Here is a 23,500-nt window from a genome sequence, read left to right on the forward strand (position 1 = left end):
TTCTTCTTTGCCCTGGGCAGGAGCTTTGCAGTCATGAACCCCACCAACGCCCCCTACTCTTTCCAGTGGAGCTGTGAGCAGCAGGAAGAGGGGCGAGAGCAGGCGGCCTTCATCTGCTTCACTGAGCGGGGACAGCTCCGACCAGAGAGAACGGTGGAGGTGTGTGGGGAGAGGGGGGAACCCGCCCTCCAGCTGCAGCCGCTGCCTCTCGGGAGAGGAGGTCCCGCCTCCAAGCCTTGCTCGGCACAGCGGTGGCCGTTCCAGTCAACGTATCGCTATTGGCCGGAATAGCTCTGCATTGCTATTATTGAATTCATCATTGCCATCATTGCTGCTATTACTGCTTTTGCAATAATGCAGAGGGTCTGTTTCAGTCGGGGGGGGAGGGGGGGACCCACAGCCCATGGAGTCCTTGGCCAGCCTGCGCCTTCCGTTTCTGCCCAAGTGTAGGAGAGCTCGTCCCCTCCTCAACTGGGCAGGGAGAAGTGAACACTTTAAAAGGATGAATCCACACTTTCAGTAGTGGGGGGAGAGGGAGGGAGGGAGGGTGTGCTCCTCCATCCAGTCAAGCACACATACACCTCTTATTTATCTATTCACACAATGACCTGGTTCGCACGATATGACAACGCATCACGTGACATCACCTGCACGGTGCCTTATTTTTCACGATCAAGCCGCTCTGAGAACCCCTGACTTGTTGGGTTGTTCGGAGTGGCTTGTCGTGACCTGAAAACCTGGCCTGCTAAGTTCTACACGGCTTGTTTGAAAGGGCTACAAAAAGGACTACAAAAAGGAGCTGAAAAACATGGTGGGGGGAATTATCTCCCCTTTCAGGAGTAGCTGGGGACTTGGGGAGAAGTTGAAAAGTTGGGGGACACTGGGAAGTGTCTGCCCAGTACTTAGAATCGAGAGGATTGCATTGCTGAGGGGCAGATGTGCCCCCCACCCCTTTTGGTGCACCTACTCCTTCATCTCCCCTCCCCATTTGGGGTGCTTGTGATTTGTGCTGCTGGGCCCCACCTTTCCCGTAGGAGTATTTCTCCCCCAGTCCTTTGGAGCTGCATGAAAATCAACCTATGTGCAACCTGGTCTGGTCAGTTTCCTTGTACGGCACCTGTTCCCTTTCGCTGGTCCCTTTGACAGCTGAAACAGACAAGGCCATGGGTCAGGCAAGATTAGACGTACTGGACAGCTGTAAGAGCACACTTGCGAAAGACTGACCTCCACCCCACCCACCCACCCAAAAAATATTACCATCCCAATTGTGCTTTTTTGAGGCACCGCTGTCCACTTCCATGGCAGGAACAGTGTGCTTGTGAAGAAATGCCATGTACGTGGTGTAATGTCCTGTAACGTTTACTTTGTGTGGCCTCTGAGAGGCTGTAATGTATCCGAATAGGCCTGAGGCCCTGCGCTGTAGCATGTGTAGTAGTTGTGTAGTGGCATTCTGAAGGAGGAGAGAGGTACGGTCGCTTTGCATGTTTTCAGATGGGGCCTGGATTAGGTAAATTCAGTTCAAATTGGGCGGGGATGCCTAACTATGTGGGAAAGAGTGGTGGAAAATGACAGTGAAGGCCTTGACAGTTCACAGTTATGGAGTTAATCGGTTGGTAGACTGATGGACAAGATCTGGTGAGTGACGTTGTAGAAGGAGTAGGAGGAAGTTGAGAAGCAAGTAAATAGTTAAGGCCCAAATAAGAAGCTCTTCCTTCTCCGTGGAAGAACCTTATGTGACTGGTGAAGTTCAGGAGTAGGGAGCCAGTGGCTGCCATCAGGCCTTGCCTGAAGAAGGGTGCACAAGCAGTCAGGAAGAACCCAGATGAACTGTCCAAGCAGCCAGGAATACAACTGGAGGAGCTATGGGGGTCAGAGGAAGACTGTACCCAAGAGCTAGACCTGGTTGTGCGCATATTTGGCTGGGGTGGAGGTTTGAGGAATTTGACCTGAGGTAAAAGAAGTCATGAAGAGGCTTGAAGCAGGAATGGTGTCTCTTTACGAAATGGTGTCACTGAGTCTTTTGGAAACCCCAAAGTAAATGTTAGTATTGTCTTATGAGTACAATATCCTTTTAATAAACTAGCCTATTTAATAGTTCATCTTGTCTCTAGTGTTGGTGCCATCTCATGCCTAAGCCTCTTACACCAGGCTACAAGGAGGTTTTAAAGTATTCTCAGGGAACAGGTGGCAGCAAAAAGGGGTCAGCTTGTGGAGTTACAGAAGCAGGGAGTTCCTTAGGCCCTGAAATATAAGAATTTGCTAAAAATTAGGTGGGATTGCCCAGTGAAAGAGCGGCCTCCCCGTGGGTGGTGAGAGTGCTGGGGAGGGGAAATCCCCCATGGTGGTGGTGGTGGTGGTGGTGGTGCTACTGCTGCCTCCTCCTCCTCTCAGGAAGTCCTTCGGCAAAGCCCCCCAATCCTTGGAATCAGGCAAGGGATGGCTAGGCAATTCTCAGGATAAATTGCTGGCCTAGATAGGCCAGACCAGCTTTCACCAACCTGGTGCCCTCCAGATGTGTTGGACTTCAACCCACAGCAGCCCCAGACAGCATGGCCAATGGTTAAAAGTGTTGGGAACTGTAGTCCAAAACATCTGGAGGGCACCAGGTTGATGAAGGGTATGCTAAAGACTGGCAGATATACACTAACTGTTAAGTGTCACTCTCATGTGAACAGTATTGACCCCTGGTGATCTAACTCAAGGCCTTGTTCCATGGACAGTAGCTGGGGATCAGGCGTCCTATTCAGTATTCGTTTGGGTCTTTGGGATTCTTTTGGTGAATTGCTGATGGCCATACTGCCTGTTGTTCTTGAGTTCAGTTGGCTCTGCTAGGTGTTTCCGGAGGTTGTCAGTGCACACGGGGGCCCAGGGCCTCTATGTCCATGGCAGCTTTTATAGGGGGATTGGGCCCTTCCTGCTGTCTTTCTTTTCTTTTTTTCCTGCAGCCTTCCCCAACCTGATCCCTTCCGGATGTTTTGGACTACAACTGCTAGCATTTTTGACCATTACCATTAGAGCAGCAGTAAAGACCACCTTGTTGTCCAGATCCAATCGGAACACCTGCTCAAGGACTCAGGGTGTTGGGGGGTCCCCATGAAGGCCAAGGTGGCCATGGAGGTCTCCAGGCCCTGGTACAAATGGAGAATGTCATAAACTGAGCTGCACCAATATGGAGCCCATTCCAGAACGAACTCCTTCCTGAATAATCTCCCAAATCTGTCCCAGGGTTTTCTATCAGTCTTAACAGTGGCCTGCAGTCCTAGACATTTTGAGCTGGGAAAGAGTCCAAAGTCAGCCGTTCCAACAGGATTCTCTGTCCTAACAGGTGGTACTCCCATGAGTATAAAGGCTCCCTCTGAAAACACTTTGGAAGCTTTAGTCAGGGTAGAATGCCGTGGCCAGCCTTTTGACTGGCACGGCCCCCTCGGACCATCTCTTGAAAGAACGTCACTCGCTGCCATTTGGCTTTGGGCCCAGTGCAAAGTCAGGGGGCTCAGCTGTAAAACCTGGAACAAGAGCCTGAAGGAGGAGGGCCACCTCCCGGCCTGACCGGCCCGTGTGTGGAAGTCAGCAGGCGATGCCCTTCTGCAGATCCCACCTGCCTTAGAGGAGAGACACGTGCCAACCACAGACCCAGTCCGTGGTTGCTCACCCCAGTTGGAGTGTACACAGGCCGGGCAAAATCTGTTTGGTTCACCCAGACATTTAAAATATTTAATATTTAAACTCTCAAACTATTATCTGATGCTTGTTTTATTGTATCAAATGCAGTAGCTTTATTAGGTATTTTAAAAACTTACATATATAAACCCTTTGGAGTCGTGCTAAAAGGTAGTATCTTTGTTTATGTCTTAAACAAATTTTAGTGCCCCCAAAAGAGCAGGGCTGTGCCAGAACATTCCATTTGTCTTTTCATATGTAGGTCATATTTGAATTCATCCCGCAACATCTGGACATCGCTGAATCCTTTTGGACCTTCACAATCCCTGAACACAACATTTCTGTCCCGTTCCTCTTGGTGGGGCACACCACGGACCCTACTGTGGCGATGGACAGGTCCCACCTGAACTTCCGCTCACTCCTGATCGGTACGGACCCTCGTGGGAGGCAGCCGCTGACGTCAGCGCTTCCTCTCATTCAGAAACGCCAAAGGCTTTTTCTTGGTGTGATGTTGATTGTGAAACAGTGTGTGGGAAAGAGCTGTTAGAGAGAGCGGGGGAACCTTGTGGTTGTCCCAGGAGCAGGAACGCTGGGAAAGCGGAGAGGGCTCACAAGCCACCGAACCCCATCGATACTCTGTAAAATGCCCACGGGTCTTGAAAGGCAGTTCCCAGCATGGGTGTGGCCCAGGAACCCTATGCAGCCTGGGGCGCTGCTCGGCAGGTAACAGCAGGATTGGCACTCGCTCCTGGCGGCTGGTGGCACCACAGACAGGGAGCAGGTTTTTCACCCACCTCTCCCTGGGTGGACCCTTTTCCTTACTCCCTTAAAAGTGAGTGGATGGGGACGCTTTCGGCCTCTCAAGTAACCTGGCTGATTCCCACTGGTGAGGATTCTGGGGGCAGAGCAGGCGGAGTGCAGACAGGGGGAGCATGCAAGCCCTGTCCCCAAGCCCATTAAGCCATCATGGGTTATCGTGGCATTTGGTGAGAGTTTTTGAACCCACAATGGGTTAAAATTTGGCCAAAATAACCCACTCTGATAACCCATGGTCTGCAGAGTTGGTTATTTAACCAGTTGTGGGATATCATGTGTGGCGGTCACATGTTAAAGCAACTAAGCATTTCTGTCTTTTTGGTTTGTTTTTAGTTATTAAAAAAAAAACACTTCTAGAAAGCGATCCCCAGGAAAGCCTGAGTTCTCTAGTGAACTGACAAAAAAAACCTTGAACTTGTTCTGCTGTGTCTCTCTCCCCAGGACATGAAGTTCATGAGAGCATCGACATCATCAATGATGAGAACGAGACCTACAGTTTTTCTTTCAGAGAGAGCTCCCGTTTTTCAGAGGGGCGAATCAATTGCCTGAAAGTGCAGCCTATGGAAGGCTCAATCTCACCTCGTTCCAGGTACAGGAGGCTATGAATCTGGGTGCCACATGCCTTGCCCTGCACTCTTTGCATCTAGACACCCAAGGGCACGTCCCGTTTTTCAGTAGAGGCTCTCCAGTAGTCAAGGAGAACTGGTCAGCATATTGCCTTATGGTCCTGTGGCATCATGTCACTCTCCTCCCCCTTCACTTTCTGCATAGAGGAAGGCAGGAGCCTTGGCTCCTTCTCTGCTCTTGGCAGTGGGGAGAGCGTTTTCTCCTTGCTCGGCACAGGGCTCCCAGGGAGACTGGCTTGCAGTGGTGGTCCTGCCTGGAGAGTCTGGATCATGTCTGGCATCGCACAGTCCCATCCGGTGAGGCCACGTCGGATGAGGCCATGCATGTTCCCAACAGGCCAGCCCAGGCAAGGTCTTTTAGGACCATGGAGAGATCATGAATTGAAATTCACCCACAAAGAGCCGTTGTCTATGCAACATGCGGAGCCTTCTGGCAGATCTGGACTGTCCCTCTGAGGAGAGGTCTGTTTCTTAAAGAGCCTTTGACTGGGTTTGCACGACACAACAACAAGGTTGTCATGTCGTGTGAACCTGGTCTGATTCATGCAGGGTGGTTTGTGCATGGGTCACAAGCCACCCTAACAATTCATGGCTTGTTTTAGGGGTTCTTGTACCCACGATGGGTTGGTGTGTTGTCCGAACCTGGCTCTGCCAAAGCATGGTGGGTTGTGGGCAATGGCAAGTGAGCCGCTTGACAGCAGCAGCAGCAGCAGCAGAAACCCCCTGCCGCTCTTGCCGAGTGATCTCACCTGTGCCTCAGTGATGGCGCCTCCACTGGTGCCCAAGCGGCACTTTGGAGGGGTTGTCACTCTTTCACCGCCTTAACAAAAAATTGCAACAACATTTGTGCAAAACATTTGTGCTGGAAATTAAGTTTTAATCTCGGGTCCACCCATTTTCTGAGCTCCCCTTTTACTGTAAATGGGGAGAGCTGGCAAGGGGTGGAATGGAAGGAAGGACCTCCAAGGGTAAGTTCCACCCTTCAGAACTTGAGAATAATTGTGCTAAGCAGCCGGCCAGGTCCCCTTTACCCCACAGCCAAAGGTTGCCAAAGGTTGTCAAACTAGCACATACAGTATGCAGGCCCCATTTATTTATTGATTTATGACATTTTTATACTGCCCATTAGCCATAGCTCTCTTTGGCAGCTGAACAAGATATATAGACTGGACAAGGCTATACATTATTTGACAGCTGCAATTGCACACCTCTGTAATTGCGAAAAACCGACCAAAATTTTCAATAATAAAAGTTACAAAGACATTTGCGCACATTCCCGGGGCTTGCGAGGGGGAAAGAGTTTTTGGCCTTGTTTTGCGCAAATGTCAAGGCACACAAAAAATAATACAAAGTTCTGAACGTGACCAGGGTCACAATCAGAGTGGGCAGGTGGACTTAGTGGCAGACAAGATGGGTTCTGCTGTCTGGTCCCCCAGGATATATGTTGGAGCCCGCTGGAGGACTGAGGGGAAAGGAGGAGAAGAACAACCCATGCTATGCCTGATGGTCTATTGGTTGTTCAGATAAGCTATGTAGGTTGTTGCTCCATAGCTTATTTTGCAGGGTGGGTTGTTGTGTCGTGCAAAGTCAGCCATGATCCGATTCTGCAGTGCTGGCTCCATCATGGAGGCAATGAGGACTCCGTTGGAGGGGTGTGCTCTTGAGCCCAAAGAGTCTGGTAATGTCACATCCTCTGACCTGGAAGGTCCCCAAGTAGTAGATGAATGAGGTCTCCTCCCGCCCTGAGCCAGAGGAGGGATTGAGGCTGAAGAACATGACAGACATTTCTCTTGAAAGGCCCTCAGTGATCAGGCACCGGGAAAGTTTGAGAGCACTTAGTACCCTAAAGGATCTGGCACTCAAAACTGATTTTCTGCACACAACCAAACTCACAAAGCAAGTGTGTTTTCTCCACAGACTTCCTATTAGCATCTCTTTCATGCCAACACTGGAAGGAGAAGTCAACTTTAATTTGATCTGTGATGTCAAGAGGAAGATCCAGCCTCTCTTCTTGAACGTCAAAGCCACTGGCCACACTATGAATGTATCTGTGAAGTGTGAGGAAAATGATGGTCTGGTTACCGAGTTGGACCCTGACCAGCTAAACCAAGTGCACTTTCATGAGGTGAGAGCACCGGGGCCGTCGGAGCGCTTCGCCTCAGAAAAATATGCTTTAAGGAACAGTGGATGGAATCCCTCCAGCTGCCCGCTCCCCTACCGGTCCCAAGCAGAGACTCTCTGTAGGCTGAAACCTGAGAGTTCTTCTTGTGATTGGGTGGGGAAGGTGGAGGCGCAAAGTGAGCTCCCCCCCCCCTCCGAACTCTTCCCTTGGCGAAAGTCACACAGATGCATCTTGGCCAGAATCCCAGCTGTGAGCAGCTTTCTTCTCCCTCCCTCCCACAGTAGAAGAGGGCTCATTGCTGGGGGCTTGCTGTGCCGTGCAACCCTATTGCTGCCTTTACCCCGAAACGTGCTCAGGGAGTACTTAAAGTGGCCGCGTGGCTCAGCCGCTTAGCCACACGCTGTACATGTGTTTACTGAGATGCAAATCCAGTTGAGCGCCACGTGGGTTGTGCTTGGAGATTGCAGTCTTGGGTTTTAATTCAAGGCAGCTGAGAGCCAGGCACGCCTCGCTTATAAGCAGCAGCACTGCAGCGACATTGATGCGACGCCTTTTCTTTCTGCTCTGGACAGATGCAAGTGAATGATTACGCTCAATGTAATTTCTATATTCTGAACACTGGCAAGTTCAATTTCACCTTCTCATGGGAGTTCTACAATGCCAAAGCACTGCAGCGATATTTTGCCATCTCCCCAAATACTGGCATCGTGGAAGCCGGGGAGCGAGCGGAGGCCGTGCTGTCATTCCATCCGCTGAAGACGTGTACTTTGAAGGTTGAGCTCAAACTGCAGGTAAGAGTGCAGGTTTGTGATGCTTTTATTTGCTTGCACTCCCAAAAATAATAATAATAATAATAATAATAATAACGATGATGATGATGGGCCTACCAAAATACATCCACACCAACATCCAGAAAGCAGTCATACATAAAACATGCTCAGTTGTCAGGAAATTCCTGAATCTGTAAAAGACAGCATGACTTGGCAATGCCCATTGAGAAAAACCGCCTTGAGCGAGAGAGAGATAATCATGATATTTCTAGGCCGCCTTTCAGGGCAGAAGCCCTCCCAAGGCAGCTGGTTCCTTCAAAACCAAGAAGGTTCCAAAGTCCTACAAGCACCAATTGAGGGTTTTGAATAGTCTAGAATCAGCAATGGGCTGATGGTCACGGATGGGCCAACGTGCAGAGTTCAGGCTTGCCAAGGTTCTGCCTCTAGGCTGCCTTGAAGCTCATTTTGCCTCATTGGCATTTCCCCCCAAGGACTAAAGCATGAAAATGTGGCTTTGAGGGCGGGATCTGCCCATGCGCACACTTTCCCCAAAATGGCATTCCTGGTTGTGCTTGCATTTGGGATTGCAAACAGGACACGTTGGCATGAGTTGCAAACAGGGACACAATTCTTGTACATTCCTAGGCAGGGTGTGGTTGAACAGACTGAAGCTTAACCTGGGCAGAATAGAAGTGCGCCCAGTGAGTAGGAATTCCAGTCTGGCGAAAGGGGATGCCACCAATTCTGAATGGAGATATACATGCATGAATATAGCTGGACCATCACCACACTCTGCTTGAAGATCCAGGTTGGAGGGTGAGCACGTTCCTGGACCCCCCTCTGCTCCTGGATGTCCAGGTTTGGCTGTGGCGAAGCTGAGGCTGGTGCACCAGCTGTGTGCCCAAGGTGGATGCAGCCATGGTCCCGCATGCTTTTCTTCACAATCCTGCACAGTTCATCTGCTCAACCTAGCAAAAATCACCAACACAATGTAGCAGCAGCAGCAGCAGCAGCAGCAGCAGCAGCAGCAGCAGCAGCAGCAGCAAAACAACCAGTACATGCGGATGCCAGTGTAATCGGTACAATAAGGATGTTAAAATGCACCGCTGAAAAGCAAAATGCTCCCAGAGCTTTCAGAGACTTTAAGCAACAATATTTTAATTTAAGCAACAGTAGCCAAAGAGTGTCCTGGGCTCATCACTGGGATCAATACAGCAGAGTGTCTCTCTGTGTTCCCAGATCAGCCATGGCCCTGTGTTTACTTGTGTGCTGCAAGGCTCGGTGGTGACTCCCAGCATCCATTTCTCCGTTACCAAAGTGGACTTTGGCAACTGCTTCATCTACCATGCTGGGATGCCCATTTCCAAACGGATCCTTACGGTCACAAATAAGGATGCCAAGCAGACAAGGTAAGCTGGACTGATGTCTGACAGGACCGCCCCGTAGTCCCAGTAGACGTTCAGCTCTACATTCAGGTGAACAGCCCTGGGAGAGTTATGGTGCTGGGCTAGCAGCGGAGGGCCAGCAGTGGAGAGCGAGAGGCCAGAGTCCCTGGAGCCAGGGACTCTGGGGAATTCAGCTGGCAGGGGAACAAGCGCCAGGGATGAGAGCAAGCAAGCCAGGCTAAGCCTGTCCGGGAAGCTGGCCGAGCCCCGTCAGCTACGGGGGGAACAAGAGTATGATTATGACTATTAATTTATCTGAAATAGTTTTATGCCGCCCCTCAGCCAAGCTGGCTCCCAGAGCAGCGCACGTATAGTCAAGGAAACAAGACAGTCCTTGCCACAAGAAGGAAGCAGGGCACACAAGGAAAAAGGCACGGGGAGGGAAGAGGGGGTGGGGACCTTTCAATCTTCAGCCTAAGGGACAGGGATCACCATTCCAAAGGAAGTTCCTGCTTGCTGCGGAATTGCGGGTTGCGTTGCAGAGCCCTCTGCTGGCAGCAGTTTGTCTCAGCTTGCAGTATGTTTCCATCCCAAAGGGGTTTTCCTCTGGAGCCCCTGACCTGTGGCTTGAGGGTGGGTGGGTAGAGGTATGTTCTGTATCTCTATGAAAGCCACCTTCGCAAGGGCCAAACAGCCCAGACATTCTTCTGCTGGGGTTGCAACTGCAAGATCTGCTGCTGCTTAAAGGGACTTGGCCCCTGTTCCATCTTCTGTCCTGCTTGCTGAGAGCACTGCAGTCGCTGAAGGCAGAAACTTCCGCCCCAGTGTGGTGGCGATGGGCCTGCAGCGCCTCCTTCACACCTGCAAGGCGGCAGTCAACAAGTGATGATGACTCCCATGCATGTATGAAGCGGCCCTCGAAACGCCTTCTTCCTGGCCTGACTGGTCGTGTCCCCTCTCTGCCCTGGGGTGGCTGAGCCCCCGGAGTCTTTCAGCAGAGAGACCCTTCTGCCCTAGCAGTTTCCTGCCCCAGCATCAGCACTGTGCGCCCAACCCCTGAGCACATAGGGAAGAGAGTGCAGGTTGCAGAACCACAGTGGACCGGAGCGGACCTGAGAGCCCATCTGCACATGAGGGGCACAGAGGAAGATGGTGCAGGCAGGGCCACCTCCCTTCGGACGGGAGGCCTGTTGCTATTTTAAAGGTGCAGCTTTTCACCAGGAAGGAAAGGAAGGAGGGAGGGAGGGATGCAGAGGGGTCCATCATGGCCTCTTCTGGCCTCTTCACAGCCTGGAGTGCTTGTTTCCCAACACGGCTCACCTTGAGATTGGTTTCCACACTGAAGTGCTGAGCGCTGGAAGGAAGATGGAGATTCCCATCAGTTTCTACCCCCGAGAGCCCATTTCCTACCACGAAGTCATCACCTTTGAAATCAATGGGCTCTTGCAGCGGAATATTGAGGTCTTTGGGAAAGGCATTGAGATGAAGGTGAGGCTGAACTCTGGGCTCTACAAAGATCCTCAGGTGTCTGCTTTTGCGCCCTTAGCACCAGTTGTGCGAGGATGCTCTTCTGTAGGCAGGTTGGGAGATTCCTCTAGGGCGCAGAAACTCCTTGCCAGTTGCTTCTCGCAGCCCTGTATTTGTAGGATGCATGTATTTGTGGTTCATGTATTGCTGTTATTTATACTCCGCCCTTCAGGATACAAGCCCTACCAAGGCAGCTTGCAAGGAACATGAAAAACAATAAAATCACCATCAACATGATTGATAATTAATATATATATATATATATATATATATATATATATATATATATATATTGTCCCTTCTTCCCTCAGGGCAGCTGGCGGAAGATGCCCCTAGGGTGAGGAGAGTCCAACTGGAGCAGGGGCAGGGGCCTGGGGTCATCCTCAGCTCCCTCCCTTCTGCAATCTCTTGCCACAGTGGTGGTCTGATGGTAGATGACCCGGGGGGAGGGGCAAGGTCCAACCAGAATAGGCCCTGAGGTCTTCTCTTTATAAAGTCAAATCTCAGTGAAAAGCAGGGGAATTGGACTGAGACGGCTGCAGTTTTACCTTGAGAGGAAAGTGTGGGCCCTGGCATGGTCCTTGCCCTGATGAATGCAGCATTGCGCAGGACTTGGAGGTGTCCACAAAGTCACAGTGACCTGAAAGTGCTTGCCGGTGGAGGTTTTTATTAAAACCCCTGCAAACTTCCTGCCCGTGGTGGAGATGGGTTGCCAATTGGGGCTAACAGCCCTGCTGATTTTACTATTTCTGGATCCATTGCGGCTATTCCTGATTATGTAAACCTTCGGAGGAGGGCGAGGAACTTTGCTTTCAGGATTGACTTTGAGTTTTCGAAATTGTGGACGGAGAAGGGGGAATGGAAGGAAGATCAGCAGCTGCTGCTTCTGCACAGTCCAGACCCTTTGAAGAAGACACGGCCCTTTTGAGCCTTTCCTGCTTTCAGAATTGCTGCTTGCTTCAAGTAAACATCACGTTTAATTGGCATCACGTTCTGTTTTCCCAGAAGGTGCTGCCATTTCCTTCAGAGGACAGGAGAAAGTCTGCTGGATCAAAGCAAAGGGCTGCCTAGAGCAGCGTCTCCTTTCCCACAAAGGGCCTCTGGGACAGCACGCAGGAGGGCAGCAGCAGCCCCCTTGCAGGGACACAGGCGGTGGCCTTGTCCTGAGCCAGAGCCTGGGTCCGCCTAGCCCAGCATTGCCTACCCTGACTGGCAGCCACGGCTCTCCAGGGTTCTAGGACAGGTGCTCTCCCAGCCCTACCTGGGACCTTCTGGCTGCCAGGCGGGGCCTCTGCCACCGAGCCACAGCCCCTCCCCCACGTTGACCCTCCCATTCCTAATCCCCAGCGCCTGGTCTTCAGAGGTGCCTTTGATCCAGGGCAGAGTCTAGGGACCTCGTGACTAGTGGCCATTCTCTTTGAGAGGTAGTCCGAGATCCTTCTGACATCCAGGCCCTAGTCCAGCATTCGCAAGCTGGTGCACTCTAGATGTGTTGGACTGCAACTCCCACCGTTCCTAGATAGTTTTCCCCACACTGCTGGGAATGATGGGAGTTGCACTCCAAGACATTCAGAGGGTGCCTGGCTGGAGAAGGTGACCCCAGTATTTTTCAGTGTTACTGCTTGAATACTACTTTTTATTGCCCTCATTACATGGCTTCTTCCACTGTGTGGTGTTCTTAACCACCACTTTTGCTCTGTTGCATCCTCACGGCATTTTTTCCCTACCCACAGATTGATGTGGTGGAACCTTGCAACAGAGTGCTGAAATTTGGAGCGATCCCTCCAGGACACGTCGTGAAGAAGGCAGCCACGATAGTCAACAACAGCGCAGCCTCTGTCACCTTCAACCTCAGCTTCGTGTCCTCTGCCCCAGAGTTGCAGGAAACAAAGGTCAGGCTTCCCTCTCGAACGGCAGCCAGCGGTTTCCAACACATAGGCTTGGATGTTAACTGGAACCCACGGATACACCGTGGGAGGGTTCCTCGCCCTTTCAGTTCCTACTGCATGTGTTTACTAATTTGGACAGAGGAGGAGGAGGAGAATAAACAAACAAACAGTTGTTTTAAAAACCCTTTCAAAAACCAGGAGGGGCAAAGAGCCTGGTAGCACTGGGTGGGTGGGGGACTATTTTGAGCTGCCAGCAGGGGGTTGCCCGCCCGCCCCCCCCCGCCCCCGTGCCTGCCAGGGAGAAAGTGCCGGAGCAGCCATGGAGGGCCGAGCTGCCAGGGACGCACTGCCCTTTGGAGACGTAGAGCGGCCAGGATGCTCGTCCACACTTCTGACTCTCCTGCAGCCAGCACTGAGAGGGGAGCACTGGTGGTCCTCCTGCCCCCAGGCAGGGGCAGCCAAGCAAATAGCTGAGAAGTTGCTGAAGAAACATCTTCTGATACATCTTTCTGCAGCCCTTCCAAATGGGAAGGGAAAGGGAAGGAACGTGGTGGTAAAGTCATTCCCGAGGCTGGCGGTCACAAAATGAAGAGTTCTCTCCTGTGCCCCCCTCCCTCCCTCCTGTGCCCCCCCCCCCAACTGCTTGGTGTTTCCCATTTATGGAGGACTTGGGGAGAGGTCCAAAATGTATCAAATGGGGCAAAACAAAAGTTAACGGACGTCCTCCCAAAGTTCTGAGATGAATCCAAATATCTTCAAAGTGGGGATATTCACCTCAGAGTCATGCATGGGAAACCCTGAGATAATCCTGACCATTCGAGTTACGCTAATAGCACGATCCTTGTTTTGGGGCAGAAACTCAACGCTCCATCCAAGGAGCATTTTACTCACATGACGTCGTCGTCTGCCTCTCGCCCGTCTTCTGTTGCGCTGCCAAAAAAACCCACATTTCCTACCGGACTGAATGGGGCTAATTACTTCCTGTTTTCAGGGAGCAGCGACAGAAGAAGCACCAGGAGCCGCACATTTGACTAGATGTGATGGAGCTTTTGATGCCTTGAATCCAGACTATGTCAGGAATAGAGTAGACCCACTGAAATCACTGGGAAGTAATGTAGTTGTGACTAAGTTGTCTGATCGATTCCATTGGGTCTACTCTAAGCATAACAAAGTCTGGATCCAGTGTAGCTTCTCTGAAACAACAGAATGAAATTTAACAGGGATAAATGCCAAGTTCTACACCTAGGAAAAAGAAACCAAATGCACAGGTACAAGGTGGGGGACACTTGGTTCAGCAATACTACAAGCGAGAAAGATCCTGGAATTGTTGGGAACAATTTTTCTCATGGATCTTTGTGCCTGGGATATTGCTAAGCATGCATACAACTATGTTAGAGTCTGAAACAACTGGGCATGTTTAGTCTGGAGAAGAGGAGATTGAGGGGAGAGATGATAGCACTCTTCAAATACTTAAAAGGTTGCCACACAGAGGAGGGCCAGGATCTCTTCTCGATCTTCCCAGAGTGCAGGGCACGAAATAACGGGCTCAAGTTAAAGGAAGCCAGATTCCAGCTGGACATCAGGAAAAACCTCCTGACTGTTAGAGCAGTACGACAATGGAATCAGTTACCTAGGGAGGTTGTGGGCTCTCCCACACTGGAGGCCTTCAAGAGGCAGCTGGACAGGCATCTGTCAGGGATGCTTTAGGGTGGATTCCTGCATTGAGCAGGGGGTTGGATTCGATGGCCTTGTAGGCCCCTTCCAGCTCTGCTATTCTATGGTTCTATGGAAGGGTCCATGGAAAATGTAGTACTCATGGATCCACATGGCTTTATTAGGACATCAAGAGCCATGGGGTGACATCTTCCATTAACTTGTGCACTGAAATAATTTGTTTGAGGTGGGCCTGGAAGCATTTGCCCCTCACTCATCGCCACCTCTGTTTAGCTTCTGCCTGCCATGCGGCTGTTAAATGCTCGGAAGCCCAGCCAGGCCCCAAATGACAACTCTAGCCAAGGAGACGTGCTGTTCTGCGTGAGCCCTGGCTGGGGGAGCGCACCGTGCGGCGCTGCTGCCTGTGGAGCATTCAACCGCGTGTCTTTTGGGCAGGTCCTCACCATGTCTCCGTCTAGTGAAGTCACCCTGCAGCCCAACGGAGGCTCCTGCCGCGTGGAGGTGACGTTCAGCCCAAAGAGCCGCGTCTTGCCATTCACCGAGGAAGTCTTACTCGACTGCCAAGGGATTCTGCGCACCCTCTTCGCAGTGCAAGGCTGCTGCCAAGGCATTGAAATCAGCCTGGACCAGGATCACGTCCCCTTCGGAGCAGTGGTGCTGCGGAGCCAGGCTTCCCGACGGATCACCGTGCAGAACACAGGGGACATCGGCGTAGGGTAGAGCGATCTGGCCGCTGAAGCCGAATGCCTGCTTTTGAATCGATCACTGGTTGGCCTAAAGCCTGGGGAAGTGGGTGATTTCAAACCAGGCCTTCCGTTCAGGCCATGCCCCCCTGCCTAGCCAATCACACACCCTTGCACCTTCCACGGGCGCATGTGGCTGGACAGGCCCCTTTTCAGAGGTTCTGATCCTTGCCGTTCTCCCCTGGAGTAACCACAATTTCCCCACAAGACAAGGTTCCCCCCACTTCAGAATGACCTGTCAAAACTGTATCTCGCCTCTCTTCTGTATCTCTTCTCCTTTAGCATAGACAGCTGCTGCCACGCAGAGACCAGCAACTTGAAGCCTCTGGGCTCAGCCTCCCCCCCCCCCCCCTGCAGCTGTCTTTACCTCCCTGACATGCATCTTGCAATGGCTCAAGGGAGGAAGTGCAGAGATGCGTGAACAAGCAAGGCTATGCCAAATGCAGCACACGGCGGCTGCTTCCGGAGTCCTCTCCCACCCTTGGGATTGTGAACCACCATCACAGGTGGGTCCCCCCGCCCCCACCATCAAGCAGTGGAATCCTCCTCATATCCTTCTTTTCTTTCAAAGGTTTAAATGGGATGCCAAGCGCTTCAAACCAGACTTCTCCATCAAACCTGTGGAGGGCTACGTTTCCCCAGGAATGGACGTCTCCTTTGAAGTGACCTTCCACCCCTGTGAACAAAGTCAGGACATCTGCTATGAGAACCTGCAGTGCCAGATCCAAGGCAGGGAGCCGCTGAAGCTCACCCTGAGCGGATGCTGCGTGGGAGTCCCCCCCATCAAAGAGGTGACTCGCGGGATGCAGGAGGAGGCAGGGCCCCATGTTGCCAGGAGGGTAGGGCCCTTCTTTCCCGGGGGGCGGGGGGAGATCCGGCTCAACAGCAGGGTTTGGCGTAACTAACCAGTGAAATGCTCCCTGAAGTTGTATCAGCATCCAGGCACTCCCGCATGAAGAACTGGACATGCCTCGTCCCATGTCTCGCCCCTTAAATTCTGCCTCTGATCTATGTTTCGTTTCCTAGTCTTGTAGGGAGCCTCCAGATTTTTGACTTCCTAAGCAACAATATTGCAAACCCTGGAAGTCGAGCAGAAGTCACTCACGGGAGAGATTTGCAGAGGCTGTTGCTGGGGCAGCAATGTGGCTGCCCCCCCTCCTCCCCACTGCTGCTCGCCCTAGGATGTGTTTTGAGCAGCAGCGATCAGGATGGGAATAGCCATGCTGGACACCTGCTTTGGCCTGCACAATCCCACAATCCCTCTGGAAGCCCACAACTGAAAATGCCCTTTTACATGGAAGTTAATACTCCAGTAAGGTGGTAATAATTTCCCACGACATCTTTGTGCAGATCTGAGCAGGATCTCTCTCCTTCTGTCTACGTGCCAGCACCTGTCCTGAAAATGAAGGTTCAGCGGTGGGCGTGGCGCCATCTCCTGCAAGGGGCAGGCCCCTTGTTCTCTTCTGGGGAGGGATGTGTATGACCGGCAGGGGCCCTCCCCTCCCCTCCAGCTGCTTTGCTATCCTATAGAGCAAGGCTGCATCACTTTTTTGGCCTCGAGGGACAAATCCTGTTTTGCCGGGGTGCCTGGGAGCCATGCACACCTGCGTGCACACCTGCACACTGGGATGGGGGGGGGCATGCACGCACCTTCTCCCTTCCCCTGCCACCCTGATCCCTGCGCTGCTAAAGCGGTGGCCCAGGCTGGCTTGGGCTGCTGGGGAAGGCAGAAGGCTGCAGCCCCCTCCCTGCCATCCTCCCACCCCCACCCCGCTCCTCTGGATGGGAAGGTGCTGAAAGCATCTGCCTGCACGTTCACCGCTCCGACCTAGTCAGGCCAGATGGAAAAGGACTCGGTGGCTCTCCCTCGCGCAGGTGGTGAGTTTCACGTGCCAGGTGCGTGCGAAGCACACGCAGGTCATCCTGCTCTCCAACCGGACCAACCAGCCCTGGACCCTGCGGCCCATCATCGAGGGGGAGCAATGGAAGGGGGCTGAGTTCCTGCGGGTAGAAGCCCACCAGCAAAACAAGCCCTATGAAGTCACCTACAGGCCCCTGGCCATGAATTCAGAGAATAAGAAGGATCAGGTAGGCCCGCCGCAAAGCGAGGCCGGAGGGTGTGTGTGGCGGCTCTCCGGTCAGGGCTGCCAGGGAACTGGCCATGCTGGAGGCCTGAGGGCTCCCATGCACCGGGTTCCCCGAGCCGTTCAGGGCTACGAGGCATCGGGAGGGCTCTCGGCTGGAGAAGGCCGCGCTGACCCCTCCCCTCCCCACGCGCTATGTGCCCCCTTGTTCTTTTATCTGCCGCCCTTTTGAGAAGAGCTTCTGCAGGGGACCACAGGGACCCATGGCCAGGTGGGCTCTTTGCGCTGCCGGAACTCATTTGTTGCTCACGCAGGCCATCATTCGGGTGCAGAAGCTTTCCTCCTGCTCCAGCACAGGGTCGCTTCCAAGGGTAGCCAATTGTGTGTCAAGGGGAAAGGGCTACTGCATCAGGGGTGGCACAGAAGTCACTCTGTACACTCCCTTGAATGCTTCAAGCAGTTTCAGGATCTGTTAGTTCTCGCATTGCGCAAACTAGTCACTGTTCAGGGGCAAACCCGGCCATCCCATGCGAGCCAACGACGTCTCTTCTTGCCTGCAGGGCTCCATCTTCTTCCCACTGCCAGATGGGACAGGGCTACTGTACCTCCTGCAAGGCACTGCAGAGCCTCCCAAATCCGCGGGGAATATCATGAGGGAAGTTCCATGCAAAACACCCTACACGGAACTGCTTCCCATCTCTAACTGGCTCAACAAACCACAAAGGTCAGTGGGAGAGGAGGCGTCATGGGGCTGAGGTGGGCAGCCTCCGTTTCCCTGCCATTCTTTAACCAGGCGCAGGAGTCCATATCGCACCAGGAATCCACAGTTCCAGGTGTGCAGAAGTGTGGCCTAGTTCCGGGAGGTGTTGCAGAGCTTCCTTTACTGGGACCGTCTCCCTTGCCTTACACTCCCACCCCCAAGCTGAGAGCTCACCTGGTCCAGAGTCTCTTCGAGTTGCATTCTCCTATTCTGCTCAGACAGGGATGCCTCTCTTCCCCAGCCCCCACTTCCAGGTTCAATTGGGGCGACCCCTGGGAGAACCCTAGAGCCCCGTTCCCTCGCCTCTTGCCAGAGTCTCCGGGGCTCCTGGCCGCTATCTCTGCCCCCTCTCATCCTTGTTCCTCTCCCAGAGGTGAAATCCCTACTCAGAATCATGGACCACTGCTAGTCAGAGTGACTGTGCTCCTGAGGAAACGATGCTTTCCATGGGGTCTCCGACAGTGGCATCCACTTGTATGATCCCATTGGTGGAGAGTTGGCCCTGGGAGAATTGCTTTTGAATTCAGCCATGAGGACAGAAACCTAGGAAGCTGCTTTAGACTGAGTCAGGCCATGGTCCAGGCAGCCCAGTGTTGTTGGCACGGACTGGCAGCCATGGCTTTCTGGGGTTTCAGGCAGGATTCTTTCCCAGCGCTTCCAGAGGATGCCAGGAATTGAGCCAGGGCCCTTCTGGCACTCTACCAGAGGTGCAAATGACTTTCAGCCTCAGTTCATGATCAGTAAAATGGGAATAACAGAAAAGCTACAAGACAGAGTTGTTGATCAGCCAATGCTGCCTTCCTGGAGCCTTAAGGCAGAGGCTCACCTCAGTGTCAGTCAGTGGAGGAGGCTGATGATGGGGAGGAAGGTATCACCAGATGGGTTGGAGCCAATGGGTTGGATCCCCCAGATGTTCAGCTTCCCCACGAGCAGTGGGTGGTTTGACCAGAAAGCAGTGTGATCCCAGGCAAGGAGGCACACTCAGGCGAGGGGAGGAAAGGGATGCCAGTGTGTGTGTGTGTGTGTGTGTATCTCTCTCACACACACACAGACACACCGCCTCACAAGCTGGTTTCTAAGTCAAAGCTCTCAGGGGTAATTTACGAACATCCCCCAGTCCTTCACATGCACCCCTTGTCCTGGGGTGCTGATGTTTGCAGATGTGTGCATGAGTGGGACCACTTCAGACGACGGTGTGTGTGTGTGCGCGCATGCACTGGAGTTATGCAGTGGAACTCAGTAGTGGGGACTCCTAGGAAAAAGAAACCAAATGCACAGTTACAAGATGGGGGATACTTGGCTCAGCAATACTGCAAGTGAGAAGGATCCTGGAATTGTTGTAGATCACAAGCTGAATATGAGCCAACAGTGTGATGTGGCTGCAAGAAAAAGCAAATGCTATTTGGGGCTGCATTAATATTTATTTATTAGAACATTTGTATCCTGCCCTATTATCACTGGGATCTCAGGGTGGCGTACAGATAAAATCAGAGCAATATAAACAAAAATAATTTAAACAGCTAAAAATTATTAAATCATTAAATTAAAAGCGGTAGAAAAAAATTAAAAGCAATAAAACAATTAAAATTATGTGTAACCATGAGGAATTTAGCCCTTGAAGTCTTTGATAAAAAGCCATGTTTTAACTTAGCACCGAAATGAAGCCAGTGCTGGCACCAGTCAGGCCTCCAAGGGGAAGGTATTCCACAGGCAGGGTGCCACAGCAGAGAAAGCCCTCCCCCACGTCCCACCATAATGCATGTCTCGGGATGGTGAGATGCAGAGGAGGGCTCCTCCAACAGATCTCAAATCTTGGGCAAGCATATATAGGGAGAGACTCAGGTACCGAGGTCCCAAGCTGTTTCGGGCTTTGAATGTCATTTCCAACACCTTGAATTCTGACCGGAAGCATATAGGGAGCCAATGCAATTCTTTTAAGACCAGTGTTATATGGTCATTATAAGATGTTCCAGTGAGCAGTCTAGCTGCTGCATTTTGCACCAGCTGCAACTTCCAAGTCATCTTCAAGGGAAGCCCTATGTAGAGTGCATTGCAGTAGTCTAATCAGGAAGTTACCAGCTCATGGACTATTATGGCTAGGTTGTTCCTGTCCAGGAAAGGCCGTAGCTGGCAGATCAGTTGAAGGTGACCCCGAGTACTCCAAGCCATGGAGTCCACCTGCACCTCAAGTGACAAGGATGGATCTATGAGTACTCCCAAGCTATGCACCTGCTCCTTCAGAGGGAGTGCAACTCCATCCAGAACAGGACGTTTACCCAATTCCCAGACTTGGGAACCACCAATCCACAGAGCTTCCGTCTTATCAGGATTCAGCTTCAGTTTATTGGCCCTCATCCAGCCCGTCACAGCCTCCAGGCAGTGGTCCAGCACCTTCACTGCCCCAGCCGACTCCGACGGCAAGGAGAAATAGAGCCGAGTATCATCAGCATGTTGACGGCACCCAACCCCCTAATGACCTCTCCCAGCAGCTTCACATAGATGTTGAACAGCAAGGGGGACAGAATAGAGCCCTGTGGCACTGCACAGCTCAATGGCCGTGGGGTGGCACAGGAATCCCCCAATGGCACTCTCTGGAATCAGCCCTTCTAATCTCGCAGAGCCGATCCAGTAAGCTTTGGCTCTTGGGTGGCGTAGAAAGGAAACAAATAAACAAAAATAAACTGGGTGCCTGCCCTTCTCTGCCAGGTTCCGTGTCACCGTTGACTTGCTAAAACCGGAACGGCTGGAAGTCACCACCACACTGAAAACTCTGGACTACGTTGAAGTGCCTGCCTCTGCCAAGAAGGACCACAAGCTCGCTTTCTTCTCTTACAAGGAAGGCATGTACAGTGCCAAGGTAAGGGTCCGTCTGCCTTGTCCCTCGGGGTGGCCTGGGCTTAGTGGCCAGTCAGCCCCGAAAGGGACACCCCAAGAGTTGAGGGCGCCTTCGCCCAGGGAGGTCCAGAGGCAGGCTGCTCAGCCCAGCATTTGGCAGGCAGATGGTTCTCCATCATGGTCTGGCCCTTCTTGGGTTACAGGTGTGGTTGGGCGAGAGGCCCTTGCTCTCTTTGCCTGCTGAGCTTTAGGCACTTTGTGAAAAAGCAGTGTTCTGATCGGGAACTTTAAAAGTGCATGGTCTGTGTCAAAAGCGCCGTGTCAAATGTTCTGCAGCGGTTTTTCCAAAGGGTCTGTCTGTGTCAGCTGAGAATGAATTGCCCACTTTTCCAGTCACCAGACCCACTTTGAATTCCTTCTTTTCTGAGACCAGACCAGCCAGGGTTGGTGAGAGCTGCCATCCGTAATTCCAGCAGTCCTCTTGCCCTTTGGAATGCCCAACCCCTCTGCAGAGCAAGGAGGCTGTGCTCTGAGCACTGGCTCAGAGAGGAAGAAGCTGCGCATGTGCTTGGGTGGGGGCGGGGGGTCCAGAAGGGTGTGAGCTCACTTGCTGCACGTTCTCTTATTGCCCGGCTTCTTCAGCTAGGGGGACTGGCCAAGGCTCTTTGATCTGGCCCGTCTTGACCCCCTCCTATGTCTGCAGGTGACCTTCCGCAATGAAGCAACCCAGGAATTCTTGTTCTACTTGGTCACGTTTAAGGCCATCCCGTGTGGCCCGCTTGGCACCATTGAACTGACGACCCCCGTCCGACAGAGCACGTCTTCCTCCCTGAAAGTGGAGAACCCTGTCCACTATCCAGTGACCTTTAATACCGACTGCAAAGTCCCCGACATCAACCTGCCACCGCAGTTCACTGTCCCTGCTCAGTCTGAGGTAGGACGTTGCCTTTGAAGGTGCCCCCAAGAGCGTGAACGACAGTGAGACACTGGGCAGAAGAACTGCGTTTTCATTCTGCAGCCAGTGAAAGGACACCGATATGATCAGTTTGTTTCTCCTTATGTTTTTTGGGTTTGCCCCTGTGGAAATGTTAATTCCCCCCTCTTCCAGTAGGCTTTGTTACAATAGCTGCCTTTGCTGTTAGCTCATCTTTTTTTCTTCCGTGTCCCTTTCTTCTGGCTGGTTGTGGGTGTGTGGCTTTCTCTGGCCCCTTGGTTATTGCCATCGGCAAGGCCCAGGTGACGGAAAGAGTGGTTTGCCTGATGTGCCCTGCCCTGCCCCCCTTATAAAGGGACTGCGATTCATCCACATGGCCAGGCAGAGGGGACCTGAGCACCACCGGGGGCCTGGCGAGCTCCAGGCTTGGGCAACGTGTCCCATCAAGTAGCAACAGAGATGGCCTTTGCCCACCTGCCCATCTTCTTTTCTTCCTTTGGACGTTGATCTGCTGTTCTCAGAGCTTGGATGACTTTCGTTTGCTGAAGGATGGCACAAATCTCTTCCCCCCCCCCCCCCGCCCCACTCTCTCTGTTATTCTTCACTATAAATTGACGCTTCCTTCCTCTTCTCTTGCAGTTTCTGATGCAAAGCAGTCTGGCTCTTCCCTTGCAGAGGCCTCTCTTGTGCTCTCCCACCGTCTTCCTCCTTCTGGTTCTCTTTCCTGTTCTGGCTCCATCCAGAACGTCTTTTAAGGACTCCTCTGTTTGTATTTGCATCTTCCTGCCCCCCTCCCTCTTTCCTGTGACCCTTCAGGTTGCAGGCCGGACTGTCTTCCTTTTCCCTTTGGGCATTTTGTGATCAGCACCACAGGGAGGGTAATCAAGGCAAGGGTGGGCATCCCCCGCTGCTTCCAACCCATCCTCCTAATTGTAAGGCTGGAGGAGGCTCTGCTGCTGCCACCGCCTCTTCCCTCGCCCTGGTAGCAGTGCAGGACTGCAGGAATCCAAGGTCTCCTGACTGTTAGCTGATGCTCGTCCTCCCACAGACAAATGTGCCAGAGAGAGACTGAGTGTGCCTGGCTGAGCATTTATGCTTTCCTGGGCAGAGTGGAGTCAAGTTTGAAGAGTCATCACTTCCAGGCAATGCCCTCTTCTCCTATTTATTATTTATTTGTTAATTGCATGTCTAGAACGCCCAATAGCTGAAGCTCTCTGGGAAACCAGTTCTCTTGACCCGTGGTTTGTTCGTTCTCTCTCTCTCTCTCTCTCTTTCTCTCTCTCTTTTCTCAGGGAGTGCTTGTGTTTGAGTTCCAGCCAATGAGGCCTGGAGAAACAAGCGGGCGCCTGGCCTTAAATAGCAATGAGCTGGGCTCCTTCCAGTATGACCTGATTCTGAAAGCCACCCCTGCCCGGCCAGAGAGGGCACTCTATTTCTGCACCATGCTGGGCAGCAGCCAGAACATAGTCACCAAGTTTGTCAACTACACTCGCCAGAGAACAGAGTATACTACCAAGGTGAGTAGGAAGCCCATTAATTGCTGTAAGAAGCAGATTCAAGGTGAAGAGCACAGAGCTTGAAACCCACAGTGGCTATTGCCCAGGTTGAATCTCACTTTCCTCATTTATTTATTTATTTAAAACATTTATATCCCGCCCTATATAAGATCTCAGAG

General features: G+C 52.3%; 1 protein-coding gene across 1 annotated transcript in view; it reads left to right on the plus strand.

The window, feature by feature from the left end:
- The window catches only part of HYDIN (HYDIN axonemal central pair apparatus protein), a 210,699-nt gene that overhangs the window by 184,586 nt on the left and 2,613 nt on the right, over nt 1–23,500 (plus strand). Inside the window, exons 69-83 of the mRNA XM_063141487.1 lie at nt 21–159; nt 3,923–4,088; nt 4,918–5,065; nt 7,020–7,227; nt 7,797–8,015; nt 9,234–9,403; nt 10,669–10,867; nt 12,640–12,798; nt 14,905–15,185; nt 15,784–16,003; nt 17,088–17,300; nt 17,857–18,020; nt 20,763–20,913; nt 21,595–21,825; nt 23,118–23,342. Coding sequence (XP_062997557.1) covers nt 21–159; nt 3,923–4,088; nt 4,918–5,065; nt 7,020–7,227; nt 7,797–8,015; nt 9,234–9,403; nt 10,669–10,867; nt 12,640–12,798; nt 14,905–15,185; nt 15,784–16,003; nt 17,088–17,300; nt 17,857–18,020; nt 20,763–20,913; nt 21,595–21,825; nt 23,118–23,342 — 2,893 coding nt within the window. The remainder of the gene's footprint in view (nt 1–20; nt 160–3,922; nt 4,089–4,917; nt 5,066–7,019; nt 7,228–7,796; nt 8,016–9,233; nt 9,404–10,668; nt 10,868–12,639; nt 12,799–14,904; nt 15,186–15,783; nt 16,004–17,087; nt 17,301–17,856; nt 18,021–20,762; nt 20,914–21,594; nt 21,826–23,117; nt 23,343–23,500) is intronic.

Source organism: Elgaria multicarinata, chromosome 14 (genome assembly GCF_023053635.1).
Source record: "Elgaria multicarinata webbii isolate HBS135686 ecotype San Diego chromosome 14, rElgMul1.1.pri, whole genome shotgun sequence".
Lineage (NCBI taxonomy): Eukaryota > Metazoa > Chordata > Lepidosauria > Squamata > Anguidae > Elgaria > Elgaria multicarinata.